At 43.1% G+C, this 23894-nt stretch overlaps 1 protein-coding gene across 2 annotated transcripts in view; it reads right to left on the bottom strand.

Annotated features, from left to right (window-relative positions):
- Nucleotides 1–18828: 18828 nt before the first annotated feature.
- col5a1 (procollagen, type V, alpha 1) overlaps nt 18829–23894 on the bottom strand; it is an 83845-nt gene continuing 78779 nt past the window's right edge. For both annotated transcript variants that reach the window (XM_030435668.1, XM_030435669.1), the window contains exons 65-66: nt 22708–22941; nt 18829–21700 (exon numbers count right to left, since the gene is read on the bottom strand). In XM_030435668.1, coding sequence (XP_030291528.1) covers nt 21554–21700; nt 22708–22941 — 381 coding nt within the window. In that variant the 3' untranslated portion in view covers nt 18829–21553. The remainder of the gene's footprint in view (nt 21701–22707; nt 22942–23894) is intronic.

Below are 23894 nucleotides of genomic sequence, written 5' to 3'. Positions count from 1 at the left end.
GTGATGTGAAGTCAGCCCTTAAAGAGAATCAGTTTGACTGGATCAAGCGCGCTCAGAGTCGTGCTGGTGAGGCGCAGCGGGTAGAGACAACATCGCAAGATATGTGGGTAGCGTAGGTCGGAGTGAAGGAGGGTGTGAGGACGTGGAAAACCAACTGGGAGTTGAGAGGGTCGGTACAGTTTCTCCTCCAGGACTTTGTGGGAAAAAAATCATGTGTCCTTGTTTGAATGGAGGTTTTGACTCTGTGTGTGTCTGTAAATACGGGGAAAGCCAGCAGCCTGCGCTTCTGCTGGTACCAGGGGAGAAGAGTGATGACAGCAGTGAGCTGTGTCAACTTAATGCCATTAGATGAATTATTCTGCCCATCAGTCAGTCTGGCTCTGGGCAGCATGTAGCACAAGCTTGACAAGCAGTAGTCCAGCCGGTCTCGTCCCAACAATCCTCTCAGTGGCTCACTGATATCGCGCCAATACACGGAGCGCTGTTTAGCTCTGGTACGTCGCGGGAACATGAGCCGAGCTAATCTTTTCCCTACTTGTCATTCACACCGTGTAACCAAATGCATGTGTGCTAACGGCAAATGCATTTTGTGAGGCGTGTTGATACTGAAAACTGACTTCAACTTTTATTAATTTGTCTTAAAATAAGAGTTTTGTGATATTATACACTGAACTCAATTTGGGTGTTATGGGAATAGGCCTGGAATTGACACATAATAATATTACAACAACCTTACGCAATCCAATATGATGGCTGTGATAAGTATTAGCTTTGCAAAGTATAATGATTGAATTTTGTTGAGACACACTCGAGGGCGCTCCTTCAATCGACTTTAATTACAAAAAGGCCACAGTCGGCGGCGTTTTTTTCTATCGGACTGCATCGTAGGAAAAGTTTCCACAGACTGCAGGTTAATAAGAAAAGAGGAAAAACAAAATCATTCACAAAGAATTATTCGTCTATTTTTGGAGCAAACAAAGCACTCAGAGAAATGATGTTAAACTGCCGTGAGCGATGTAACCTCATTATAATTAAAGCGGTTTCTCACAGGGACCGGTTGGAGATCTGTTTTTGCTTCGCAGACTGCAGCGAGCGTCTCCCTCCAGGCCAAAAGATGCTTCACTGGTTTGATTCTCCTTGGCATCACTGTCTCCGCTTGATGTTTAATCAGAGGAAGCTTTCTGACCTGCTGGAAAGGTGTTGATGTTGAAATGACAGTGATGAATTACCTCAATGCGCTGTGACCTCAGGTGGTACATCCGCACTCTCATAATTTAATCTTCACTTTTCTTTTTTTCCCTCTTCAACGTGTATCTTTTTTGGCAGGATGCAGCAGAGGTGGCTGATTCCAGGTGACTCTAATCAATACAAAATCAACTTTGGGCAGGTTGGTTCAAAAAAGGTAAAGTTGTCATATTCAACTCGCAGGAACAGAGAAGAAGAAACTGGAGCATTAATAAACGAACACAGTGTGACTTGCTGTAGAAACAGGGTGACAAATCATTTAAACGGCCATTTGTACGAGACAGACTGAAATATCTCAGGGGCCGACTGTGGTCAAGGCTGGTCCAAGGAGCTGACAAGATGCTATTTTAGTGCCTATTAGGGTCAGTGCCTCGGTCTGCAGAGAGCCACAGAGAGGGGCCTTGGGCTGAATCCCATTTCTGATTTTTACCCCTACCCCTCATTCTCAAGTGCCCCTTCAGACCAGAGTTACAGGGAGTGGTTGAAATCTCCCTCTGAGAGACAGGACGACCCTTCTAGACCCTCATATGTCATCAGTAGTCATTAATGCCGTGGATGTAAACCGACATTTCCAACATGTCATCTCCATCTCCAGCTGACTTCTCTTGCGTTACTGTGGCAATCCTGTCAGTGCCTTTTATCTGATGCAGGAAGAAGTGCTAAAAAACGTGCAATTCATTCAAAAATTCAAATTAAAAAGAACACCACTTCATTACCTGGCTACTTGCGGCGCTTTATAGGCTAACATTTTCAACTCCTGCTGCTACGCTGCCAGTGTTCACGGATGTTAGAGGAGCCGAAGTGCAGCAACTTCACTGCTGGACGGTCATGTTCAAATCAGCTATCAACCATGTTTTGCTAACTAACCTCAACCCAATCTCCAGAAGTTTAGCTAAGAACCTCTCTGTTTTGGTTGAATATTATTTCTCTCGTCACAAAATTGTGCCTGTAGTCTGCTTAGCCATGAAAACCACTTGGTTAGTGTTTGAGGGCGAGCCTCTGTAAAAAGATTGCTGGTTGAGCTACTGAGCTAACACAAACACACACACACACACACACACACACACACACACACACACAACATATTTCAATGTAAAATAACCAAACTGCAATAGTGAACACATTACCTATAACTACAAACAGAAACTACTTAACTATCCTCAAGAACACACACATAATAAGGGAAGTTAACAGAAAGTCCATGCAGCTTGGTCTGCTCACTGATTTGTCTAATGCTCCTCAGCGTAACTATATAACGTAACTATATACGTTACGTATACTGCTTGTTGTCTTAGTTGGCACCAGTAGAGGGTGCTGTTGGGCTTTGACCTGTAGGGCTTTCTTACAGTTAGAATAAGAAAAACATCAAGATTTGGCACAAAGATATCAAATTTGGTCGCCTCAATCTCTGACTAGTCGCCACAAAAATGGTCAAAACCAGCTGGAAATATCCCAAGGACTCCTTAAAAATATCCACTGGTGTGACTCGAATGGTCTGCTTGGCTGTAACACCACCACCACCACTCCCCAATGTGCAAATCAGATAATAAGACTACAATGTGATTGTGAGAACTTGATGCACCGTTAACTGCTAACATGATATCCTGCTGGCAAACTAGTAACTGTTTTTTTCCTTTTTAACGGGCATAAAACAAGGACCATAATACAGCAGAGAGGATAAGAAGGAACCTCTGAAAAACCTTGTGAAATAATGTATGTCAACTTCCGTTTCTGTCTTTCTACAGGGATATTCATTCAACAAGTTGTTTCAACATTGGGAACATGGTAAGTTTTAGCTAAGTTATCTACACATTATTAACCCTTGCTTTTCCATTGCTAACAGTAATATGACTTGTTGATGACTGCATAAAATATAAATGTGTTTTTAACATTCATTATTCATGTGACTGTAATAGAACGACAATTTCAAAAAGCTGCTGCCCCCCCAGTAGCGCCTGTACCCGGCCGCTTCCGCGCCACCACCAGTGGACACTGGTGCCAGCACCAGCTTCCCACCCATCCCACCCTTACCACCCCCGCGTCCCGCCTTGGCACTGGACATGAGCTGGCTTGCCTTGTTGGACCAGGAGGCGATCATTGTCACGCAACGCAGGGTAAGTATTTTTATGGGTGATAGTTTGCTATATAAAAACAACTCAGTGATATTAATGGTGGAATTTTTTATTTTTTTCACAAATGGAATAGAGACAAGTCACTGGACGACTTCCCCCTGGTCCCAAGGACGCGCCACCGCCAGCCGGAGCCAGACAGCGCCGCCCTGGAGCCATCTGCAGCAGGGGATATAGAGTCGGACGTGGAGTTATTCTCGGAGGCATCGCCACCTTCCTGTCCAACTCCGGCTCCATCTCCTGAGTCAGCTGCTCCTCTCTCGCCAGCCACCTCGCTGAAGATGTCTCCGGGGCATAATTCAGAGACAGACGAGGAGGTAATGGCTTAATTTCTGCCCCTCATATGAGGACTGAGCGCCAATTGTTTTTTCTATTTTTGTTCTGGTTGGCAATAAAGCCTGTAATGCAGCATTGTGGTTTCTGTCTTCATTTAGCCTTTTTTAGAGTTAACGTTATAGGATATAAGGATGAAAACTACTTTCCGTAGGGTACCAGACTGGAGTCTGCCTTGAGGGGGCGTGTGTGCCTCAGTGGTCCTAGGGATTCTCCAGAGTGGCTGTACCCAATTTGACAATTTGTGCATAAAGAAGTGACGTATCTCCGGAACCGGAAGTAGTAGAGACTCATGGATGGTATATTTGGAAAGCCAGCCCAATGGCCTTCCGTTCCTGACATATATGCATGTTAGTTTGTGGTTTTAATCCTTAACCCTTAATATAATTACATCTAAACTTCATATTAAAAGGCAAATTCTCACATAAGTTAGTTTAGACACTACATTTCTCCTCAGACGCGTTTGGACACCGTAGCGCAAACACTCACGCCCTCATTGGCCCCTATGAGGACCACTTTCAATTCAAAGACTTCATACATGACACAGAAATCAAAGTGCCAATCTTAAGCTCTTGCTATGAATTGGGCGAGGGATTGTTGAAGACCACGTATCACATTGACGGTCTCTTTATTGAGCTTGAGAGCTTGGAGTCAATAAAGGACCGGATTTCATACCTCAGACTCCCACATGTGAACCATGTCTCAATAAAGACACATTTTCAACATGTTCAAAAAGCATGTGGCAATGGCTGGACGCAGGCCAACCGAACGCCTTCAATGGAGCAACACATTCGGCCATTGTATTGCACAGACCACAGGTGGTTATTTTTCCTCAACCTCTCTGTGGTCCCACAATACAACCAATCACGTACCAAAATTGCGTGTACGGACTTCACAGCCCGCTACCAAGCTGTGAACTTCATAAACAAGGTCAGGGCTTGTTTCACTATGGAGCTACGGGACCTAGACATGGAGGACGTTAGCAGGGACTCAGTCCAGACTTTAATGTGTTGGCCCAGGACCAACAGTTTGTCTTGAAGGTCTTGGACAAGGCCATAACAAAAGGCAACATTGGACCTGAATTATGACTCTGCATTCTCTGTGGTCCTCTCCTTGACAATGCTTTGCCAAAAAAGCCCTGGACACCTGGACTTGGCTGCCTTGGTGGACACATCAGGGATTCAGCATGTGTCTGTCCATGCCACATGCTCCCTGGTGCCCAGCATAAGCAGCATTGACAGACGGATGCATATTCTATGGTCCAGGGTGGGACTGGAGGAGGTAGTTGATGGACGGGGGTGTCTTTACCTATGCCTCAGTTTTGATCAGTGTGCCAACTACCAGAGCAATCTGGATGGCAGGCCACTGGATGTGGTGTGTTGTGGGGAAGAGTCCCGCGGAAGCCTGAACTTCATTCAGGTGTACGGAGATTCCCCCACACACCCACATGAGCCACCACTACAAACATTCAGTGAGTGGGGTGATCACCGTGTGTGGCCTGATGCACAGGAATGTCAACACTGCCATGAACAACTGTGCACAGAAATACACGGCACACATGGTTGACATGGAGAATAAAATGTCAAAGCCCCTGACCTGCCGTCTAGAACAGGTCCGGGTCTTCAAAGGAGGGGATTGTCCGAGCCTAATCAGACCCGAGGCATTGTTCAGTGAGCAGAGCCTCTTGGACATGCTGGCAGAGAAACCCATGCTCGTTCTATGTTTTGCATCAGAGGACAGGCTGGGAGTCATGGCAGTAGTTCAGGAGACAATGCAGTACTTGAACAATGCCATCAAGTCTGGATATGGGGGCAAGCGCGGCGGGTATGATTCCTCCTGTACAACGTACCAGGCTGAGCTGGCGCTAGAGGAATTGCTCTACGGTCACATCCTGTCCCCAGAGGACCATCAACTGACTGTCAGTCTGGGAACCTCTGCATCACATAGGGACAGTGTCACTTGGATGAGGGGGTTCCTAGGCTTGGCACCGCATACATCCTACAGACATCCTACACCTCAACACACAAAAAAGGTAAATCAAAGCTCAAGTTGACGAGGGGCGTATTGAGATTGGGCCCCATCTTCTGTTGTATTATACGGAACATGTTATATTTGGTGTTGCGATGTATAAAGCCAATCTTTGTAATCAGTGTATTCATGCAGGGGTGTGTGTGTGTGTGTGTGTGCACGTCTCTCTACGCCAATCCATACATATGTTATGGCGTCTGAATTTGCATCTGTAAATGACTGAGCCTGGATCCTAGTTTACCATTTCCTGAATGATTTAGTAGCAAATAAAAAAAAGGGAAAAAAAAGCACAGGGGAGGACAGTGAGATGATTTTTGCTGCCGATAGCTTTTTTCCCCCCCCTGCATCATTTCGTATTCAGTCAAGTGCCTGAAACGGAAATGATTTTTATCACCTGATTAATTTAAAATCTGTAGGACATATGTGGAAGGAGAGCCAGGATATCTGGTCTCCCAACCTGAGAAATTAGGGAAGAGCTGATGACTGACTCAAACCGACACATTCCTAATTATACCTAATTATACATCTTTCCTCGCATTCGTGAAAATGGCTTATGGTGTTGCAATAGGTGCTATTTTTACATCTGTTCATGCAAAGTACGTCTTAATAGATCTTTGAGCCAAAAATAGACGTACCCACATCATTTCTTTTCATACTTAGCTAAATAATAAACCCATAAAAAGGAAATAATGATTGCAAAATATTTGTTCATCGTGTGTCTACAACCCTGAGCTACTGCTGCAACAGTGCAGCGTGAGCTGCCTGCATGTTAATCATCTGCACACTGTCGACACGGTCTGTCCACGGCTGCTTTTTCACCTCTCCCAAATCCATTAACAGCCCAGTTTCTTTCCCACCTGTGATTAACCACTTAACCAACACACATGTGACAGACAAAGATGGACGCCATCTGTGAGAAGAGGAGGAGTAAAAGACGACACACCGGTCGAAGAAATAATATGAGAAATTGTTTGCCGACAGCTTACAGAGCAAGGTATAAAGAAAAAGGACAATCTCCCAATTGAATCTGAGAGCAAACAATATTGGTTTCTGTGTTTATCGACCTAGTGAGCCCTCTTCAGTATATGAAGTCTATTTTTTTTTGCCTCCAAATGTCAAGCCATGAAAAGACCTCCATCTCGTCCCACCACACCGTTCTCTCTCTGCACACTGTATCTCAGGAAAGAAGAATCTGCCATAAATAAACCAATACATACAGGATCATTTCCGTTGCAGCCGCGCATTGTCTCGGCTTCTGTCTGGATTGTCAGCTGAGGAAACAACTGTTTGTGGTATTGAGACGGACCTTCAACCCGTATTGAGCCCAACCGCTTGAGCAATGGTGTGCACGGCCGTCACAAGATGCTGGAGCAGATCTAACTGGACAGGGAGTTTTGATGGCATCTATGCACTCTGAACAAAAATCTCTAACGTCTGCAGTCAAACCTCTACTCGCCTTCTCCACCAGAATTCAGAGGGGTGATTCCCGTCACAACCGTTCTCAGGAAGTCGGATTACCAACCAAGAGTCAATGGGCCTCATTCACCAATATCTTCTCAAGAATCTTCTTAGATTCTTTCTTAAGAGTTTCCTTAAGAAAACCCTACGTCAGATTCATCAACGCGTTCGTAAGCCTCAGAATTGCAGCAATATATATGCCATTGTTTTGCAGGCCTTCGATTGAGAAATGCCACGTATAAATAGGGCGGGGGGGGGGGTTACTAATTGATGGCATGGTTCCAATTTACTTGATGTTAAATCATTGGCACATTTAATTTTAAAATTCTTTGTAAATTGTAAAACGAAAACTTAAATGACACAATTATCACTGTAAGATTGTATTTTATTGAACTGCACAAGAGAAAACACAACCATGCCAACATGTCGGCACTGAAATGTGCGTAAGAGTACTCCTGAGTGTTCGTAGGATTTGTTCTTACCTAAGTATAATATAAGTGGGACTTAAGAACAAATTTGTTCCTAAGAACGGTTCATAAATGAGGGCCATTGCTCCTGGTAGAGGCACGGTTAAAAACACCCGTCATGAGGTCTGCATCTGTCCTCCTGTTGTTCACCCTGACAGTATATTAAAAATTCACGACAATCTGAAAGTCTGGAGAGAACATCGTGCTCGGGTCCTCTCTCCACGCTGCATGTATTATAGAGATCTTACTCATCACACCGAGTGTGAGATTCTTCAGAGAGTGAGCAACAACTCAGACTTCAACAAGACGAATTTCCCGTACACACTGAAGTTTCATGGAATTTACACCATCATCAAAAATGGCTTATTCGAACGTGTCGGACTGCTCCTGGGTGGGAAAAAAAAAGCTACAAAAACTAAAGGTGGAAGTGTTGATGCTTCTAGAGAGGCGTGTATTGACAGGATCCATCCATCCATCCATCCATCCAGTAATAATCCTCTTCCCCAGTCAGGACGTGCACCTCCTGCACAACTACAGGCACCACCAAGGTTACAGTTACTATAGTGAAGGCTCATATTCTAATTCAGTGTGTGAAGGTTCGAATGCATAGCGTCTTAGTCTTCCAAACACATGATCAGTCAGTAGTGATGGCTCTTTATTGGCAGGATTTATGTTTAGCAGACAGTTACGTGACAGTACTTGCAGGAAAATGCCTCCAAACTACATCAAAATATAAAACAAGAATGTGTTTATATCTACGTGGAATGCGAACATCCCTTATACTTGAATAATCAAAGAAATCTTACGGAATAATTAAACTGAGATATACTTTTTGAGTCCCCGATGAAATGAAATTTAAAACAAAAAAACTGAGAGGTTCAACAAAGGAAACCTGCAACACTCTTACTCAATCAAGCTCAGCCCTGATGCCCAGTCGAGTGGTGAACTTTTGATGATCACTTGATCGGAAAATGCTCACAAGTTCCCCTCAACCAGAAAGAACAAGGGCAGCAAAGAAACCTCAGCATGGCACGAACAGAGCAGAGATTCTGGCTGACAATCAGTTTGGATCAGGTGCTGCAGTGTGTCAAGGACAGAATCAGAATGAGACTCCGAGTCTCACCTGCGAACCGTTCCCCAATCTCTCTTCAGCCTTTACAAAAAAAAGAGGGCGTCATGAGGCCCTGATTGTCTGAGAGGGGAACACCCCGAGCTGCTGTCACTCAGTAATTAACAGCCGGTCTCCACACAAAAAAAATACTTGTAAACGTTACTAAAGTCTCTCCTGCAGTCAGAAGTCAGGAGGTTTAATGTCAATTTCAAAGCTCAAAGCTGTTAAATTGAGAGTTGAAGAGAAGACTGCGACAGCGTATAACAATCCAACAGCTGAGCTAACAAATGAATCACTTAAGTTGAATAATTTACTGTGTCCTTGTTTGGCCCTTGAATGACATGAAGGGAACGCTCACACTGCGTCGAGGAGAAAGTAATTAATGCCGTTAACTCGGGCCCGTCCTTGGCGGCTGTTTGAGTCCTGCGCACCACACCGGCTCTCTTTGACCCTGCCTCGCTACAGGGGAGCGCCAAAGTGTGGAGGAGCGGCCCGCGGCTTCAAAGCCGATACTCCGGGATGCTGTAAATAGAACAGAGCTACTGTATGCGAGTGAAGGTGGGTGGTGGGGGGGAGAGAGGGAAAAAAAAAAAGTGCAGGACCATATGCTCTTCCTTCTGGCCGTGAAACGAGATGATCTAATTAAATCAAGTGCTAAGTTTTACATGAGTGGGACAAAGCTTCTCCTGCTGAGAGAAGGTTCAAAGTCATATTGTTAGATATTTTCTCTCTGGCACAGAATCAGCTTCAGTTGCCGAGATTTATTCCTTAAAGCGACCTCGCGTCTTGAGCTCTCATCCAACCTACGCTGACAAACTGTAATATAAAACGTGCTGTTCGCGCTAACGCGGCACTGCTTTAATCTTTCTTAATTTCTCTGATTTGCCGGAGACATCTGAGCTTTATGTTCCCCCCCCCCTACCCGTGAGAATCAAACCTCTCCCGAGGAAGCGAATTCAGCGACAGGCCAGATGTTTCGCGTCTCTCGTGACAATAGCTGAGAGGAACAAAGAAGACGCGCGGGACGATGAGGCTGATTCCTTCCCTGCATGCTAATGCTACCTGCAGACACTTATTTGAATATTATAATAATGTGTTATTTACCTGCTATTCTGCAGGGAGAACATCGCCGGCTGTGTGCGGTGTATTTACACATCAAACATCTCCCTCGCTTCCCCCATTACTGCTCTCCTTTAATTTATTTATTCATTTTTTTGTCTTCAAGTTCTCCTCCGGTCCTCTCTCCCGTCTTCATCTTATCTCCGGGTTGATTTTTAAAACGTCCTCTCAAAGGTCTTATCTCGTGTTCGTTATCTGATTAATCTTAAAATTAAAATAAAAAAATAGACCAGACCAGGGTATGTGATTCATTACATTTGTTCCACATGCTCCGCGGATTAAAAAAATGGATAAATGCGAGGTTGTAGGATTGGATAACTTTCGCAGCGTTCACAAAAAGATAGATACAAAAATTTTTTGAAGGCTCGTGTGAAGCCGCTGCACGCCCACACAGGCGTTGTCACTTTGCCGATTAGACCTCTCAGCTCGGCGTGGGAGTGTGCAGACTGACATCTGCCCGACTCTCCTGGCAGCTTTGTTGCACCTTTTTTATTCGATCGACATCTTGAATAACTGTACAAAAAAAGAAGAAGACGTGTCCTGAAGGTTCGTGTCCTCAGCGAGCACCACGCACGACGGGTTCGCTCCCTAATCAGCCCGGACCAACTGAAACACTCTTGACTGAAAAAAAACTTACCACACTTTTGAAGACGTGTTCGTATTAATCAAAGCTTTCCTCTAATCCGGCCGCTGCAAAAAGCAATTTTCTTGTACGCCTCTGACTTTTAAATCCTAGCACAAGTTTGCTATTTACCTCAATTTTCATGGCCTCAGTCTGATGTATGCAGCAACATTCTGTACCTTCTTTTTTTTTTATATATATATATAATTGGCTCCTCTTGGATTTTTTTTTTCTGTCTGCAACTCGGTTGAAGTCGAGTTCTGGCACAATTCACCAGCTTGCAAGGTGGAGAAGGACAGCGGGCTTTTAAGTGTCAAAGCTCTAAAAAGGTCAAAAAACACTTAATAGTATCTTCTGAAGCGACTGCGGGGCTGTCAGGAGGAGGGAGGGGAGCTTATATTCAACAATAAAGGGAATTCCTCTTGGTAGATGTGTGACGGGATGATTTAAATACGCTTTAGTCCTCGTAGCTTCAGGAATGGTGAGGACAGCCGGTCAGTCGCTGCTGCGCTCCATGATCGAAACATGTCAAACAGTGACTGGATTACTGTGAAAATGTGTAGACGGTAATGGATGACTCGTCCTGACTCTGATGTGCTGACTCTTCCCGTAGCGCCACCGGCAGGTTGACACTTCTGGCTTTCAGTGACACGTCTCCAGAACTTTTGGATGGATTCCTATTAAATGTGTCACAGAGATCCACGGTGCAGAGGATGAGTTCAACGTTGGTTGTTCTCCCCCGTTCTCCGTGACAGCTCTTTGCCTGTGCTGTGGTTATGTTTAGGCACAAGAAACACTTCGTTAAGGTTTGGATAAGATTGTGTTTTGGTCCCAACAAACACGGAAAGACATCCGTTGTTTGTTGCTATAGGTCTCGAGGTCTCCTTTTTAAAAATCAGCAGGGAAATAACCAGTGATGTCACATTTGCAAATGTTGTGCCGTAGTCCGTCATCAGAAATATCCAGAGGTTTATCATTTAAAAATTTGAAACGCAGTCTTGAACTGTGGTCACTGGCTTGGCGGCATTCACACTAGAGCAGGGCATCATCAGGTACCTCGCGATACGATGCTATCACGATATTTTGCCCACGATAACGATAATATCACGATACAGCAATTCGGCGATAATCGATATATTGCAAGAAATTTCATCCACGATACATCACGATATCTGTGTCACTGAAGACATTTTAGAATTTATTGACTGCACTGAATCCATTTCACAGGAATTACAAAACATTGTCAATCAATTTCACATGAATGACAGCCAAGTAAAACAAAGTGTATACTGCATAGTGGCTCTTCTTAACACACACACTGACCGCAATTTAAATATTATTGAATATCGATATTTGGCGCCAGTGTATTGATAACATACCTCAAGACGAAATATCGCGATATATCGTAGTATCGATATTTTGGTACACCCCTAATTCACACCCTGTACTTCACCAACATCACCTCCACCTCCTACATAGCATCAAAAGAGCTAAAATGCTAAACCAAGACGGCAAACCTGGAACACATAAAACCAACTAACATTGTTATTGTGAGCATGTTAGCATGCTGACATTAGCATTTAGCTTAAAAGCGGCCTGGCAGAGTGGCTGGTGCGGCTGTAGATGAAGAGTAGCATGGTGACGTTAGCATTTAGCTGAAAGAGCTACGAGCATGAACGTGTGTAGACTTGATCTTTTCACATTTGATTCGTTTTGTTACATAAAAACACGCATGATTCAGCACTTTGCTACCATAACTTAACAATGTGGAGAAAACTCAGAAACAACATCGGCCTTTGTGTGGAGGAATGAAATTAGCAGGCGATGTTTTGTTTGAAAATATTATACATGATTTTATTTCAGCTATCTGGACGTGATGGTGTTGACTCCGACTTGTTACTTTAATATTTCTACAATCCTGCAGTACTGCTAAATGTGTTCACTGTTTTTTTCTCCACACTTAAAATCTTGTAATTAAACAGTTTGCCTCACTGATGAAGGAGCAAACCGCCTCTTGTTCAACGCTCGCGACGTCTCAGTCGGAGCTTGATTTCTTACTGATCTTTATGCCTTTTGTGCCATCAAGTCACATCAGCTGATGACTGAGGGTCTGCAGCTGTGAGACGGTGGGTGGAGTCGGTCATAAATATACGCAGACTGCTGAGACGTTACAGCGTCCCGAAGATGACTGGAGGCTGAAATGCTTTCGCTGCTTTTATTCTGTCTCTACTGATATAAAGAAATGTCAAAAGGAAACGCAGCTTTTATGAGCTCAGACTGTGTTTTTTTGACACCTAATAACATTCAGATAGCGTGTTTGTTTAAGTCAGGGGATGTGTTGGATGCCATCTTTGATCTTCAGTGGGAAAGAGGCTCCAGATAAAGTTTAATATTGGAGCGATGCAGCCACGCGTGACGCCTGGGTGGCCGGGCCTTAATCACATTAGAAAACCAACATGTTGAACCACGGCCACTCCCCAAACTCGAAGTCTATTAGAGCGGAAAAGCCTGTTATTAATATCCCAATATGACAGTCCCTGTGTTGTAACACTATCTCTCCCTCCGTTATCTGATTTGTATGTAAGTAGGTCAGCGGTGCCGGGGCCCCGGCTATGAATGGGCTCAGTTAGCCGGAGATCCACAGGCTCAAAGCAATTACACATGAACACGGGGCTCCGTCCCAAATTTCCCTTCTAACTGCTGCCGCTTGACCCCTCGGCTCTTCCCAACGACCAGTCACACATTCACAACATCCAATAATTAGACTTTCTCGCTCTCCAGAAGGCGTGAATTGAAACATAATGCTTCATAAAAAGTTTTCCAGCAATTTCAGGATGGGGGGGAAAGCCGGAGCAGCTGTCAGATAACAAAACGTTACAGCAGCTGGAAACAGTCGGCTGCCACCGCGCTGACATCCAGACAGACGTTTACAGCGTATCTGGATCTCGACTGCTGTATTATTCTCCTTTCATCCACGTCCTCCTGTCATATTCTCCATTCATTATTCCTTTAAACAGTCACAGAGCTCAGCAAAGTTTACTGCTGAATGAATCCGCAGCTTAAATTAAGTGCTCAGAGTCTGTCAATTAGCTGCTCCAGCTGCATTTCGTTATTTTTTTTTATGTACAATCTGTAGTAAAGTGAGTCGTCATGTGAAGCTGATGTTCTGTGTGAAAGATAAAACTTTAGTGTGGTACAGCCACCTTTTCTTCAAGCCGACAAGTGGTGGAAGGTGATACTAATAAAAAAAATTCAATAATACACATCTAAAAGTATTTCTTCTCCTTAAAATGTTATTCTGATTCTGAATTTCATCGTTTTTAAATGTTTGTCGGCTCCAGAAATGATTTTGTTTATGGCTTTGCAAGATTCCAGCTTCTTCCAGCCAATAGTTTGACAGCGTTGGTATCATGTCGCACCCGTGTTTCGTCATCATCGACACTCTTTAGAGGCGGTTGCCAGTTTGGTTTGCAGAAATGTATCCAATGACGTCTCAGCTTCTGCTATAGTTCATCCGATACTTTTGTTGCTTCAGCCGCAAGTTTGGACACTAGCATCAAAAGAGCTAAAATGCTAAACCAAGACGGCAAACCTGGAACACATAAAACCAGCTAACATTGTTATTGTGAGCATGTTAGCACGCTGACGTTAGCATTTAGCTTAAAAGCGGCTTCGCAGAGTGGCCGGCGCGGCTGTAGATGGAGAGTAGCATGGTGACGTTAGCATCTAGCTGAAAGAGCTACGAGCATGAACGTGTGTAGACGTGATCTTTTCACATTTGACCCGTTTCGTTAACAAAAACCTCGCAAGATTCAGCACTTTGTCACCATAATTCAATAATGTGGAGAAAACTCTGAAGCAACATTTAGGCCTCAGGCGATGAAAACTCATGACTTTAATATTTCTACAATCCTTGCAGCCTGCAACAGTCTTTGGCGGCGGTTGCCAGTTTGTAGGGGAATAAAAGTAAAGACTGGCTGCATTTTTTCATACGTGCCCAGCATGCTGTGCTATCCTCATGTTAGCTAGCTTAGCATTAGCGACATTATTGGTGGAGGTAATTAAGAGTCAACACTTACATTTAGGAGACTCTTTTATCACACATACATTAAAACATGCCACTCAAGAAGCCGACCAGAACATCAGGGGCAGTTTGGAGTTCAGCATCTTGCCCAAGGACACAACGACATACAGACCAGGGGAATCGAACCAGCAACCTTCCGATAACAAGATGCTGGCTCTGCCCCTGAACCACAGCTCTACCAGTTAAAGAGAGACGCTTGAAACATCCGACCGCTTGTTAAAGATTAAACCGGTCTTTAATCAGTTATCAGTTGTGTCTCTGGCTCTCGGGAGGCCCCGCAGAAAAAGAAGCGATGTGTTTTGATTTTTTTTTTTTTTTACGAGCTGTTAGCGGTTCCACCAAAGAGTGATTTCTCCTTTTTCTAAGCCTCTCCGATGGTTTTCGTTTAATGAACTGTTTGAGGCGCTGAGAGGTCAAATTAACCAATATATTAAAAAAAAAAAAGATTCAAGGTCCAACTGAGAATACAAACGTGTGAAGCAGCGAGACTTATTTTTCATCTTTCCTCTCCCAGCTAATAAATAATAAACCCCCTCAGGGCAATTATTTCTCAAATAAATTGATCGGAAACCTGAAAAGTGTGGAAACACAAAAAATAGCCGATCTTCCCTGACCCGCAGCGCGACACCTGTAACGACAGAACACGAGCTCGCAGCTAATCGACGCGATCTACCATCCTGTTCACTTCCTGTTGTTCATTGTGCGGCGTCCTCCACCGACGACACGTCATTAATCACAACGGTTCCTCGCGCTGGCGGAGACTTTGGGCTCATCTGATAGAAAAAGCAGCAAAGGTTCTCCAGAATCCTGAATGGAAGTGGTTCAGGAACCAGAGCTAATTTGCTGGAGACGAGCTACAAACAACCTGCAGGGTAAAACGGTGAATAATACATCCATCACAGAACGACGACTTTTTTTTTACTTTTAGACACTTGTGCTGATACGACTCCTGTGATTTTTTCTTTCTTTTTTTTCTTAAAGTGGGATTTGAATGCAGAATGTTCCCTCGGATTAAATATTTCATATTATCGCTGGAGGAAAAAGATCTGAGTTTTCCTCTTCTTGCGTTTTTGTCCTTGAGCGGCTCTTACCTGGCACGCTGCAGCGATTTGGTGATACATCTCCTCCAATGTACCTTTTTTTTTTTTTTTTTTCTTTCCCTAGAATAACGCCTCGCTGCGAGCGCATTAGCACGTCCCGGAGTGACCTCTTCACACTTCCTGAATCTGCTGCTCCGAAATGTTTCACAAGCTTTTTTTTTTACACTCGGGTGCCGCTGTGATCTTTTGACACGTCACCTGTTGCCATGATTGGAGGCAGCTGAATCCCAACCTGCTGTGTTTTCCCTCCACCACCACCTCCACCCTCCTCATCCTCAACCCACTTTGATGCCCCACTTATCACCCCTGCATTGTAAGTAGTTCTGTGCTTAGACGAGCAATTTCCCTTATTTCTGCTTAACTCTCCGCTCGGCTCGCCCAGTGATGCTGCTGCCTCAGTAGAATCCGACGCGTTCTGATCGTCCCGAATCCATCCTGTAAACACCGCATTAAATATTGATCACCGTATCACGCACAACTTTTTATTTATTTATTTTTTGTGTGTGTGTGTTTTGCTGTGCTAGGCTTAACGTGCACCGTGCAAGGGTTTTTTTTTTTTCCTGCTAATGAGACACTTGAAGTGCTGCGAGTCGTCTCCACCACCAGCAATTTGATCAAAGCCTCCAGATTACAGATTACTGAAATTAGTGGTGCATGGGAGGAGATTTTTTTATTTTAATGATCTCTGAGGAGGGTGGTGCAGGAGATGCTTACAGTGGAGGAGCTACACTTCATATTACAGGTCTGTAAATGTCACGGGACGTAGATGAAAAGAAAAATACTCAGAATTTCTTTAAAATTACACCCAAATTACCTCAACATGTCTTGAAAATCATCCCAACATGATTAGATAATGATATTCTGCTATTTTCCAACAAGCAGTTAATAAATAGCAGATCATTTCTTTAATTGATTTCCAGGATACTTCCTACTTTCTTCTTCTTCTTCTTCTTCCGCTGATCAGGCCTTTTTTAAGTTTCTGTCCGACTGCTGCGGGTCAGGAAATTTTTGAACCATTTAAATTCTCAACAATCCATCAATCAATAATCAGTCTCTATCCCTCTCTCTCACTCACACACACACACACACACACACAGTTATTTTATGCATGTACATGATTGTAAAGTGCAAGAAACATCCAAAAAATTTGCCACAATTATCAACAATGTGTGAAAAAATTACATTTTTGAAGTCAAAAATAGTCTTCGTCCCGTGATGCAGCGATATCTATTGAAGTTAGCGTGCTAATCCGTTAGCCTCCCTAGCCATTTTGCACCTTAAGAGGGCAGAGTCAGCTAGCACATCACATTTTCAGCCTGATAGCCATGCGCGAACAGGAAAACAACATAAGTGATGTTATTTAGTCGTTTTTTTCTTTTTATTATAAAGTTGCACCGCCCCCTGCTGGCCTGGAGTGCATACGACAGTGTTTCCAATCACAGTTGCCAAGTCCGCTTATTATAAGCGACTTTGGGCTCGTTTTCTGTAAAGTTGCTTATGAATATTGGTGGTTGCAGGCTGCAGGTTTTTGAGCTTGTTGTTAAAGTGTTCCTCTCTATTGTATTGCATGTCATATCGTTTTGAAGTCCTGGAACTAAAACAAAAAAGGAACATAACATATAAAAACAATAGTAAATACAATGATATTTCTGGATTCAGGGTGATATTTGTGTGTGTGTGCAAAGTATAATCTCTATCTTTTTTTTTCTTTTAACCACGGACGGAGAAGTCGCTTGTTTTGGGCTTGTTTTCATAGGCCCACTTGCTTGTTTCTCTCGCGATATCTGGCAACACTGTTTCCAATCATTTTATTTTTGCGGGGCACTGTGCACGAGCTGCCGAGCTAGCTCAGGAGTCGCTGGTATTCGGATGCTAATTCATTTGCGGTGGCTAACTGTGATAAAAAAAACTAACATTGAGGGAAATTGTTCCACAGTTCGCTGATCTGATGGAGCAATTCAGCGACATCTTTTAATTTACTGACCTGCGGATGTCACTTAGAAGCTAGTTGGGAATTAAACTGCAGGAAAGCACTTCAGTTTAGTGGTCTTTCATTTTTGATTTACACAAGCTGCTTTTTCATTTTCCCTAAAAGAGGTGCTGCAGATTATCACAGTCACGTCGCTGATGGATGATTCACCTGGCAGAGGATCAACGAGGCCCGACAAAGACCTCAAACACCGGCTGGAGAGAGACACCGGACTCCACCTGAACTCAAGTGAAAGTTTGTTCAGCTTTTGGAGGAAATGACAAAAAGCACTTCAGCGAGAGGTTAAATGCTGCTCTGACCCGACGCCGCTGCTGATAGAAGAATCCAACAAAGACGGAGAGGCAATTTATAAAATCCAACTCTTTCATTTTCTTGATTTAGACGGAAGCCGGTTGGAAAAAAAATCCCAAGTCGAGCAGAAATTACCAGCATTTTTATTGACTGCTTGTCAGAAAAACAGCAGTGCATTATGGGTAATATCTAAGGAAATAACGAAGACGTTACCAGGCGATCACGACCTGCTTACCATGACGCCTCCAGACCTGTGAAAATGAAGTGATACCAAGTTACCGCACACATGACACACATAGTTTCTGGCTGTTTCGAACGCCCTGAAGTATAGAAAAAGCTCGGAGTACATACATCAGCTGCCCAAAAATGCCCTTAAACCAGAAAAGATTCTTTAAGCGGTCTCTGTCGGAGGAACAATCAGCGGGACGACTTGGGAGCTTCTTCCTCGCGGCGCATCTGCAGAGCGAGAGCTGCTCGAGACTATTAAAACATTGTAGAGCAATAAACAGCAGGCCTTACCTTCTCTGAGGCTGAAAACAGACATCCAGTCAGTCATTCCTCTCTCTCACACACACTCTCACACACTCACACACACCTCAGGAGTTGTAAACATGAGGACAGGACGATCTATCTGAATGGCCATCCTCAAAGACTCCACTGAAAGCGACTCATCTCCAGCTCACAATAACTCTCCTGTGTGCGTGTAAAGAGGGGGCCTGTTACACTTACACTATGGTATCATTTAACATTTATTTTTTTATTTTAAATAATACAATAAATATACTACAAACGAACATTGGCTTTGGTAGAGTTACAAGTTCATCATTTTTCTCTCCACTTCACAATTTTTCTTTTTTTTTTTCTTTTTTTTTTTTTTTGACCACTGGAAAAAAAAAACTGGATGTATCCTGATGAATGGAGACGTGGACGTGGAGAAGATCATGTCACTCTACAGATATCATAACAACAAGAGAAAGAACTTTACAATTTCATGCATACAGATAGGTTTTAATGCTTCAAAAGACATACAAGAGTGGATGGCCACAGTAAACTTGAATTTATTGACATAAAAACCAATATAACTTCTATCCTCTTATCCTTACACAGGTTTGACAAAAAGACTGCGACAAAAAAAAATAAAAATAAAAACAAAGACAGACAAAATGGAAATCTACAAAATAAAAACAAAAAAAAAAAACAATGGCAGCATCACTGCTGGTTTCTGGAAATTTACAAAAATGTGTTTGTCCTTTTCTTATCGAGAGAGAGAGCGAAAAAAAAAAGTTAAAGTTAAATTTGGGCGTACTGCATCACAATGGAAAAAAAATAATAATAATAAAGCCGAAGATCTACAAGCATACTGATATATCTTAACAGAAATGGTTCAAGTCACATATTTTGAAGATTTAAAAAAAAAAAAAAAAAAAAGGAAACAAAACAAACCTATGTATGAAGGGCTGTAAAAAAAAAAAAAAAAGATTCTGTGGTAGATACTAGTGGTCATAAGCAAAGAGAGTGCATAGTTTGAACAAAGAGCATAATTACAATAAGGGCAAAAATAAAAAATAAAAAATAGCATTTTTCTGACACTGCACGAGCAAAAATCTTTCATCTGGCTGATTTTGGTGACCTGCCTTCTACCCGCCGGTAAAATCAAGAAGAAAATACTTTTCAAGTTGTTTCCCATGTAAGAAGAATTAATTTCAAGCCACTTAAAGCTAAAATATAATCATGAAATCCTTTTTCGGTGGAAGGGTTTCATACACCGGGCGACACTTTTTCTTTCTTTTACTTTTTTATTCCTTTGGACGCTCTCTGGCCCAAAAATATCACACGACATGTCCCACGTCTGATCTCCCGTCAGTTTTTTTCCGATGTGGCGACAACAGATGATCCAACAGGAAAAGAGAGCCCATAATGCAGCATCTTAAGAGCAATGATATGCAAAAGCAAAAAAAAAAAAACAGCACCATCTTAGCTTTCTGTTTCCTCTTCCAACAATTTTGGTACAAGTTTTTTTTTTTCTTCTCTTATCTGTCGCGGTCCGCTGAAGCAGGAGATAACATAACGCCGCCATGCTGCACTGATCTGTCGGGAGGATATGTAAGAGAAACGGCACGCAAGACGCCACCGCCGAACATCATCGAGAGAAAAAAAAAAAAACAGAAACCAATAACAGGATTTGCAGCAAAGATCCACCCGCGTCAGGACGTGGCGGTTAAGAGAGTCAGGGGGAGGCGGGGTGGAAGTGTGGGAGGGCGAGGGGCTGCTGGTGATGGAATAATTCTCACCGAGTTTCCTTTCATTCGAACAACAACAACTAGAAAAAAAAAATACACATAGCACCACAGAAGAGAGGAAATAGCACCTAGGTTTTTCGATTTCTTTGTGTTTTTCGTTAAAATGTGACATCATCTCCCATTGCATAGTCAGATAGATGAGTATTTGAGGAAACGAAAAGAAAAAAAACAAGAAGCCGTTTATTAAGTTAATGATATTGCCACCAAAGGGTCGGTGTTTTCTGTTCAGAGGGCACAAACAAAAAAAAAAAAAAGGAGGAATGTATTATTATTATTTTATGCAAATCAAAAGTGTCACATAATATCACAGAGCTTGTTTTCGTCTTTTATTTCCATTCCGTTTTTTTCTTTTTAAATTACAACAAGGTGTGCTCCACAAACTGCAACAAGACAGGACTTCCCAATTTTCTTTTTTTTTTTCTTTTTCTTTTTTCAATTTACAAGTTCAGATTTCCTCGCTTTTTTCTACAATTTTATTTATTTTAGATGTTATCCCCGTATCCGTCATCTCCTACCTCAAAATAAATCAATAAAGTCACATGCATGTTTTGAAGCCAGAAGCAATAAACATTACCAGGAAGAGAAAAAAATATACAGAATGTACTTACAAACATAAAAATTATTTATATATATTTATATATATAAAGATCCATTCCAAAGAGAATGGGGAGACAATTATGCACAAACAAAGCTCCCGTAGTGAATGAGCAAATAAACCAACAAAAGAGGTGGAAAAAAAAAAAAAACAAAAGGAAAAAAAAAAAAAAAAAGCCAGGGAGAGATGAAGGAAAACATGAAAAAGAAAAAAGAGCCAAATCTGATGGAGTCCATGGCATAAACGCTGCGAGCGTCTGGACACGGCTGCAGCTCTCAGGGTCGCCTTCGATGTTCGGGTCGTAAACAACAACAACAAAAAAAAAAAACAGGCTAAATCAAGTGTGGGCTGGAGTTGTGTGTGCGTGCGAGTGTGTTGTAGGAGGCAGGATGTGACATCCAGTTTCAAAACTTGCATGTGATGGAGAAGGCACACTGAGGTTTCAAGGTTATTTGTTTTCCTCTATTCCTAAAGAATTTCACCGTATTCTCAACTTGATTTTCGTTTTTGTTTTGTTTTTTAACTCATACTTGTTGCTTTATGGAAAAAAAAAGATACTTTTTTTTTTTTTTACAAATAGAATTGTCCTATGTTTCTTTTTCAATTGTTTTTTTTTTTCTGAGAAAACAAATATATGCTTTTTTTTTTTTCCTTTCTCCGTTTTGCTCAGTTAAACAGTCTTTAGCCGATGAAACAGACGGGGCCCACTTCGAACCCGAACTTCTGCGTGGAGCCGCCAAAGTCGTTGAACATGATGTCCACAAATGGCACCTGTTCCACCTTTGGCGTGTTGATCTCAAGTATTGTCTTTTCATAGCCCTTTTTCAACTGTCAAAGAGAAGAGGCACAGCAGGAGGACGAGTTAGTTTTACAAAGCTGCTACGGAAACAACAGGAACACTTTTCCGGTGCCGTTAAAGGGATATTCCGGTGTAAATTTAATCCATGGTCTAAATCACCGTGAAACTGTGTTAGTCTCCCTCTCGAGAGATCAAGTTAGCAGACCGCTAATTTACGGAGTTTTATCAACCTCAGAAACGACCGCACGACAACAATACACTGCAGTAAATGGATCCAAATATAAACCGCCACCAAAAAGCCACAAATAATGCTCAGAACAGCACCAAACTTCAGCAACAGTACAAATAGGGTCTCAGCACATAGTCCGGGGCATCTAACCTCCGCTTGCTTAGCTGGATTTCTACTGAAAAGCTGACTAAATTTACCACTCTTCTGCAGCAGCTTCCCGTTGACGGGAAGTCCCGACGAGTCGATTACCGAGTGCAGTAGAGTTCTGCGGCTCATGGAGGAAAATGTCTGATTATGACTCCATGGAAAAGCAATCAAAGTTCATATGTGTCTTACCTGCCAGTTTATAACAGTTATTATCGAGAGCGGACAGGGAAAAGAACAGAATTGAGCATTTCTAACCGCACTCGGTAATCGTCGCGTCGGGACTTCCCCGACCCGGAACCTGATGGAGGAGAGTTGAAGTCTGTTTTTAGCTTCACAATAGAAATCCAGCTAAGCTAGCGGAGGTTAGATGCCCCGGACTATGTGCTGAGACCCTATTTGTACTGTTGCTGAAGTTTGGTGCTGTTCTGAGCATTATTTGTGGCTTTTTGGTAGCGGTTTTTGTTTTGTTTTGTTAGGTTTTTGTTGTCGTGCGGTCGTTTCTGAGGTTGATAAAACTCCGTAATTTAGCGGTCTGCTAACTTGATCTATTGAGAGGGAGTCTAACACAGTTTCACTCTGATTTAGACCATGGATTAAATTACACCGGAATACCCCTTTAATCAAAGGAACCCCACCGACACTTTAGCCGCTCTGACTTACCGCACAGCCGTCGACCACGGCGCGGATGTAGGGGTTGTTATCGTAAGACATCTCCTCATCGTTGGAGCCCAGGAAGCGGATGGCCCTGTCGTAGCTGTCCTGCTCCTGGTCGTGCCAGGCCACCGACTGGTAGCAGTTGTACGTCATGTTCTGCCGGGCCGCCGCGCTCAGCAGCCGCAAGAAGGTCATCTGGACCACGCCGATGGGGTTGCCCTCCGCGTCCACGTAGGACAGCTGCAAAGAGGCGAACAGACGGAGTTGAGCATCAAAACGTTAACGCCAGGAGGGGGAGGGATTAACTGAACACGCTGTCACGACTTTTACTCTGCTGTGTTTTTTTTTGCCTCTCGGGAGCCATTTTGATTCAATTTATGTCCAGTAATTTGCATTCCTCTTTTTACCGCTGTGTTTGGCTTCCCAGGACGTGTTTCTTATCAGAAATAAAGTCGGTGTCATCCAAGGATATAGAGTTAATGCACTACCATGCTCCGTGAGAGCACAGACTAAAACTTCAGAGAACTTCATTTACCAAGGACGCTGACGTTCGACATCTTTCTTACCGCCGATGAATCCCACGAAAGAAAACAAAACCAAGAAACGTGTCTCTGAATACTCACCGCCTTACCTGCTCTATTTCCTCCCCCGGATGAATAAACACTTTTTAATTGCAATCTCGTTTCAGGCGTGTTGGACCTCCTTTGCGCGACTTTCTGGTACACATTTCTGCGTGCACACACAGAAATCTGTGTCTGTTTATAGAGGTGAGTGCACTGCTGAGTATTTGGAGAATGGCGCACGTGGGATTGACTCAGAATAAACAACAGTGCCCATGTTCATCATAATGAACATGTCAGCCAGTAAAACTGTGACTCACTGATGCGTTTTTTAATAGTTTTTTTGGACAACGGCGTGGCTCTAAATCCGGAGCTGGCCGACACAAACAACTGTCGATTGTTAGCGCCGGTTCTGGTGGTGAGTTTTTTCGGCGGTAAGAAAGAAACATCGACGCCCTTCAAAGTCCACATTTAATATCTGGGTGAAGCGATGGTGCGATATAAACGAGGGAGGGAGGCTGCAGAGTGTTTCCCAAGGCCTCGCACCTCCGAGCTGTTCTGATGTTCAAGGCTTAATGTGGAAAAAAGTAAAAAAAAAAATAAATAAATAAAATAAGCATAACTAAATACCTC

Source organism: Sparus aurata, chromosome 12 (assembly GCF_900880675.1).
Source record: "Sparus aurata chromosome 12, fSpaAur1.1, whole genome shotgun sequence".
Lineage (NCBI taxonomy): Eukaryota > Metazoa > Chordata > Actinopteri > Spariformes > Sparidae > Sparus > Sparus aurata.
The sequence above is the reverse complement of the archived record's forward strand: the minus strand, read 5'-3'. Positions and strand labels throughout refer to the sequence as shown.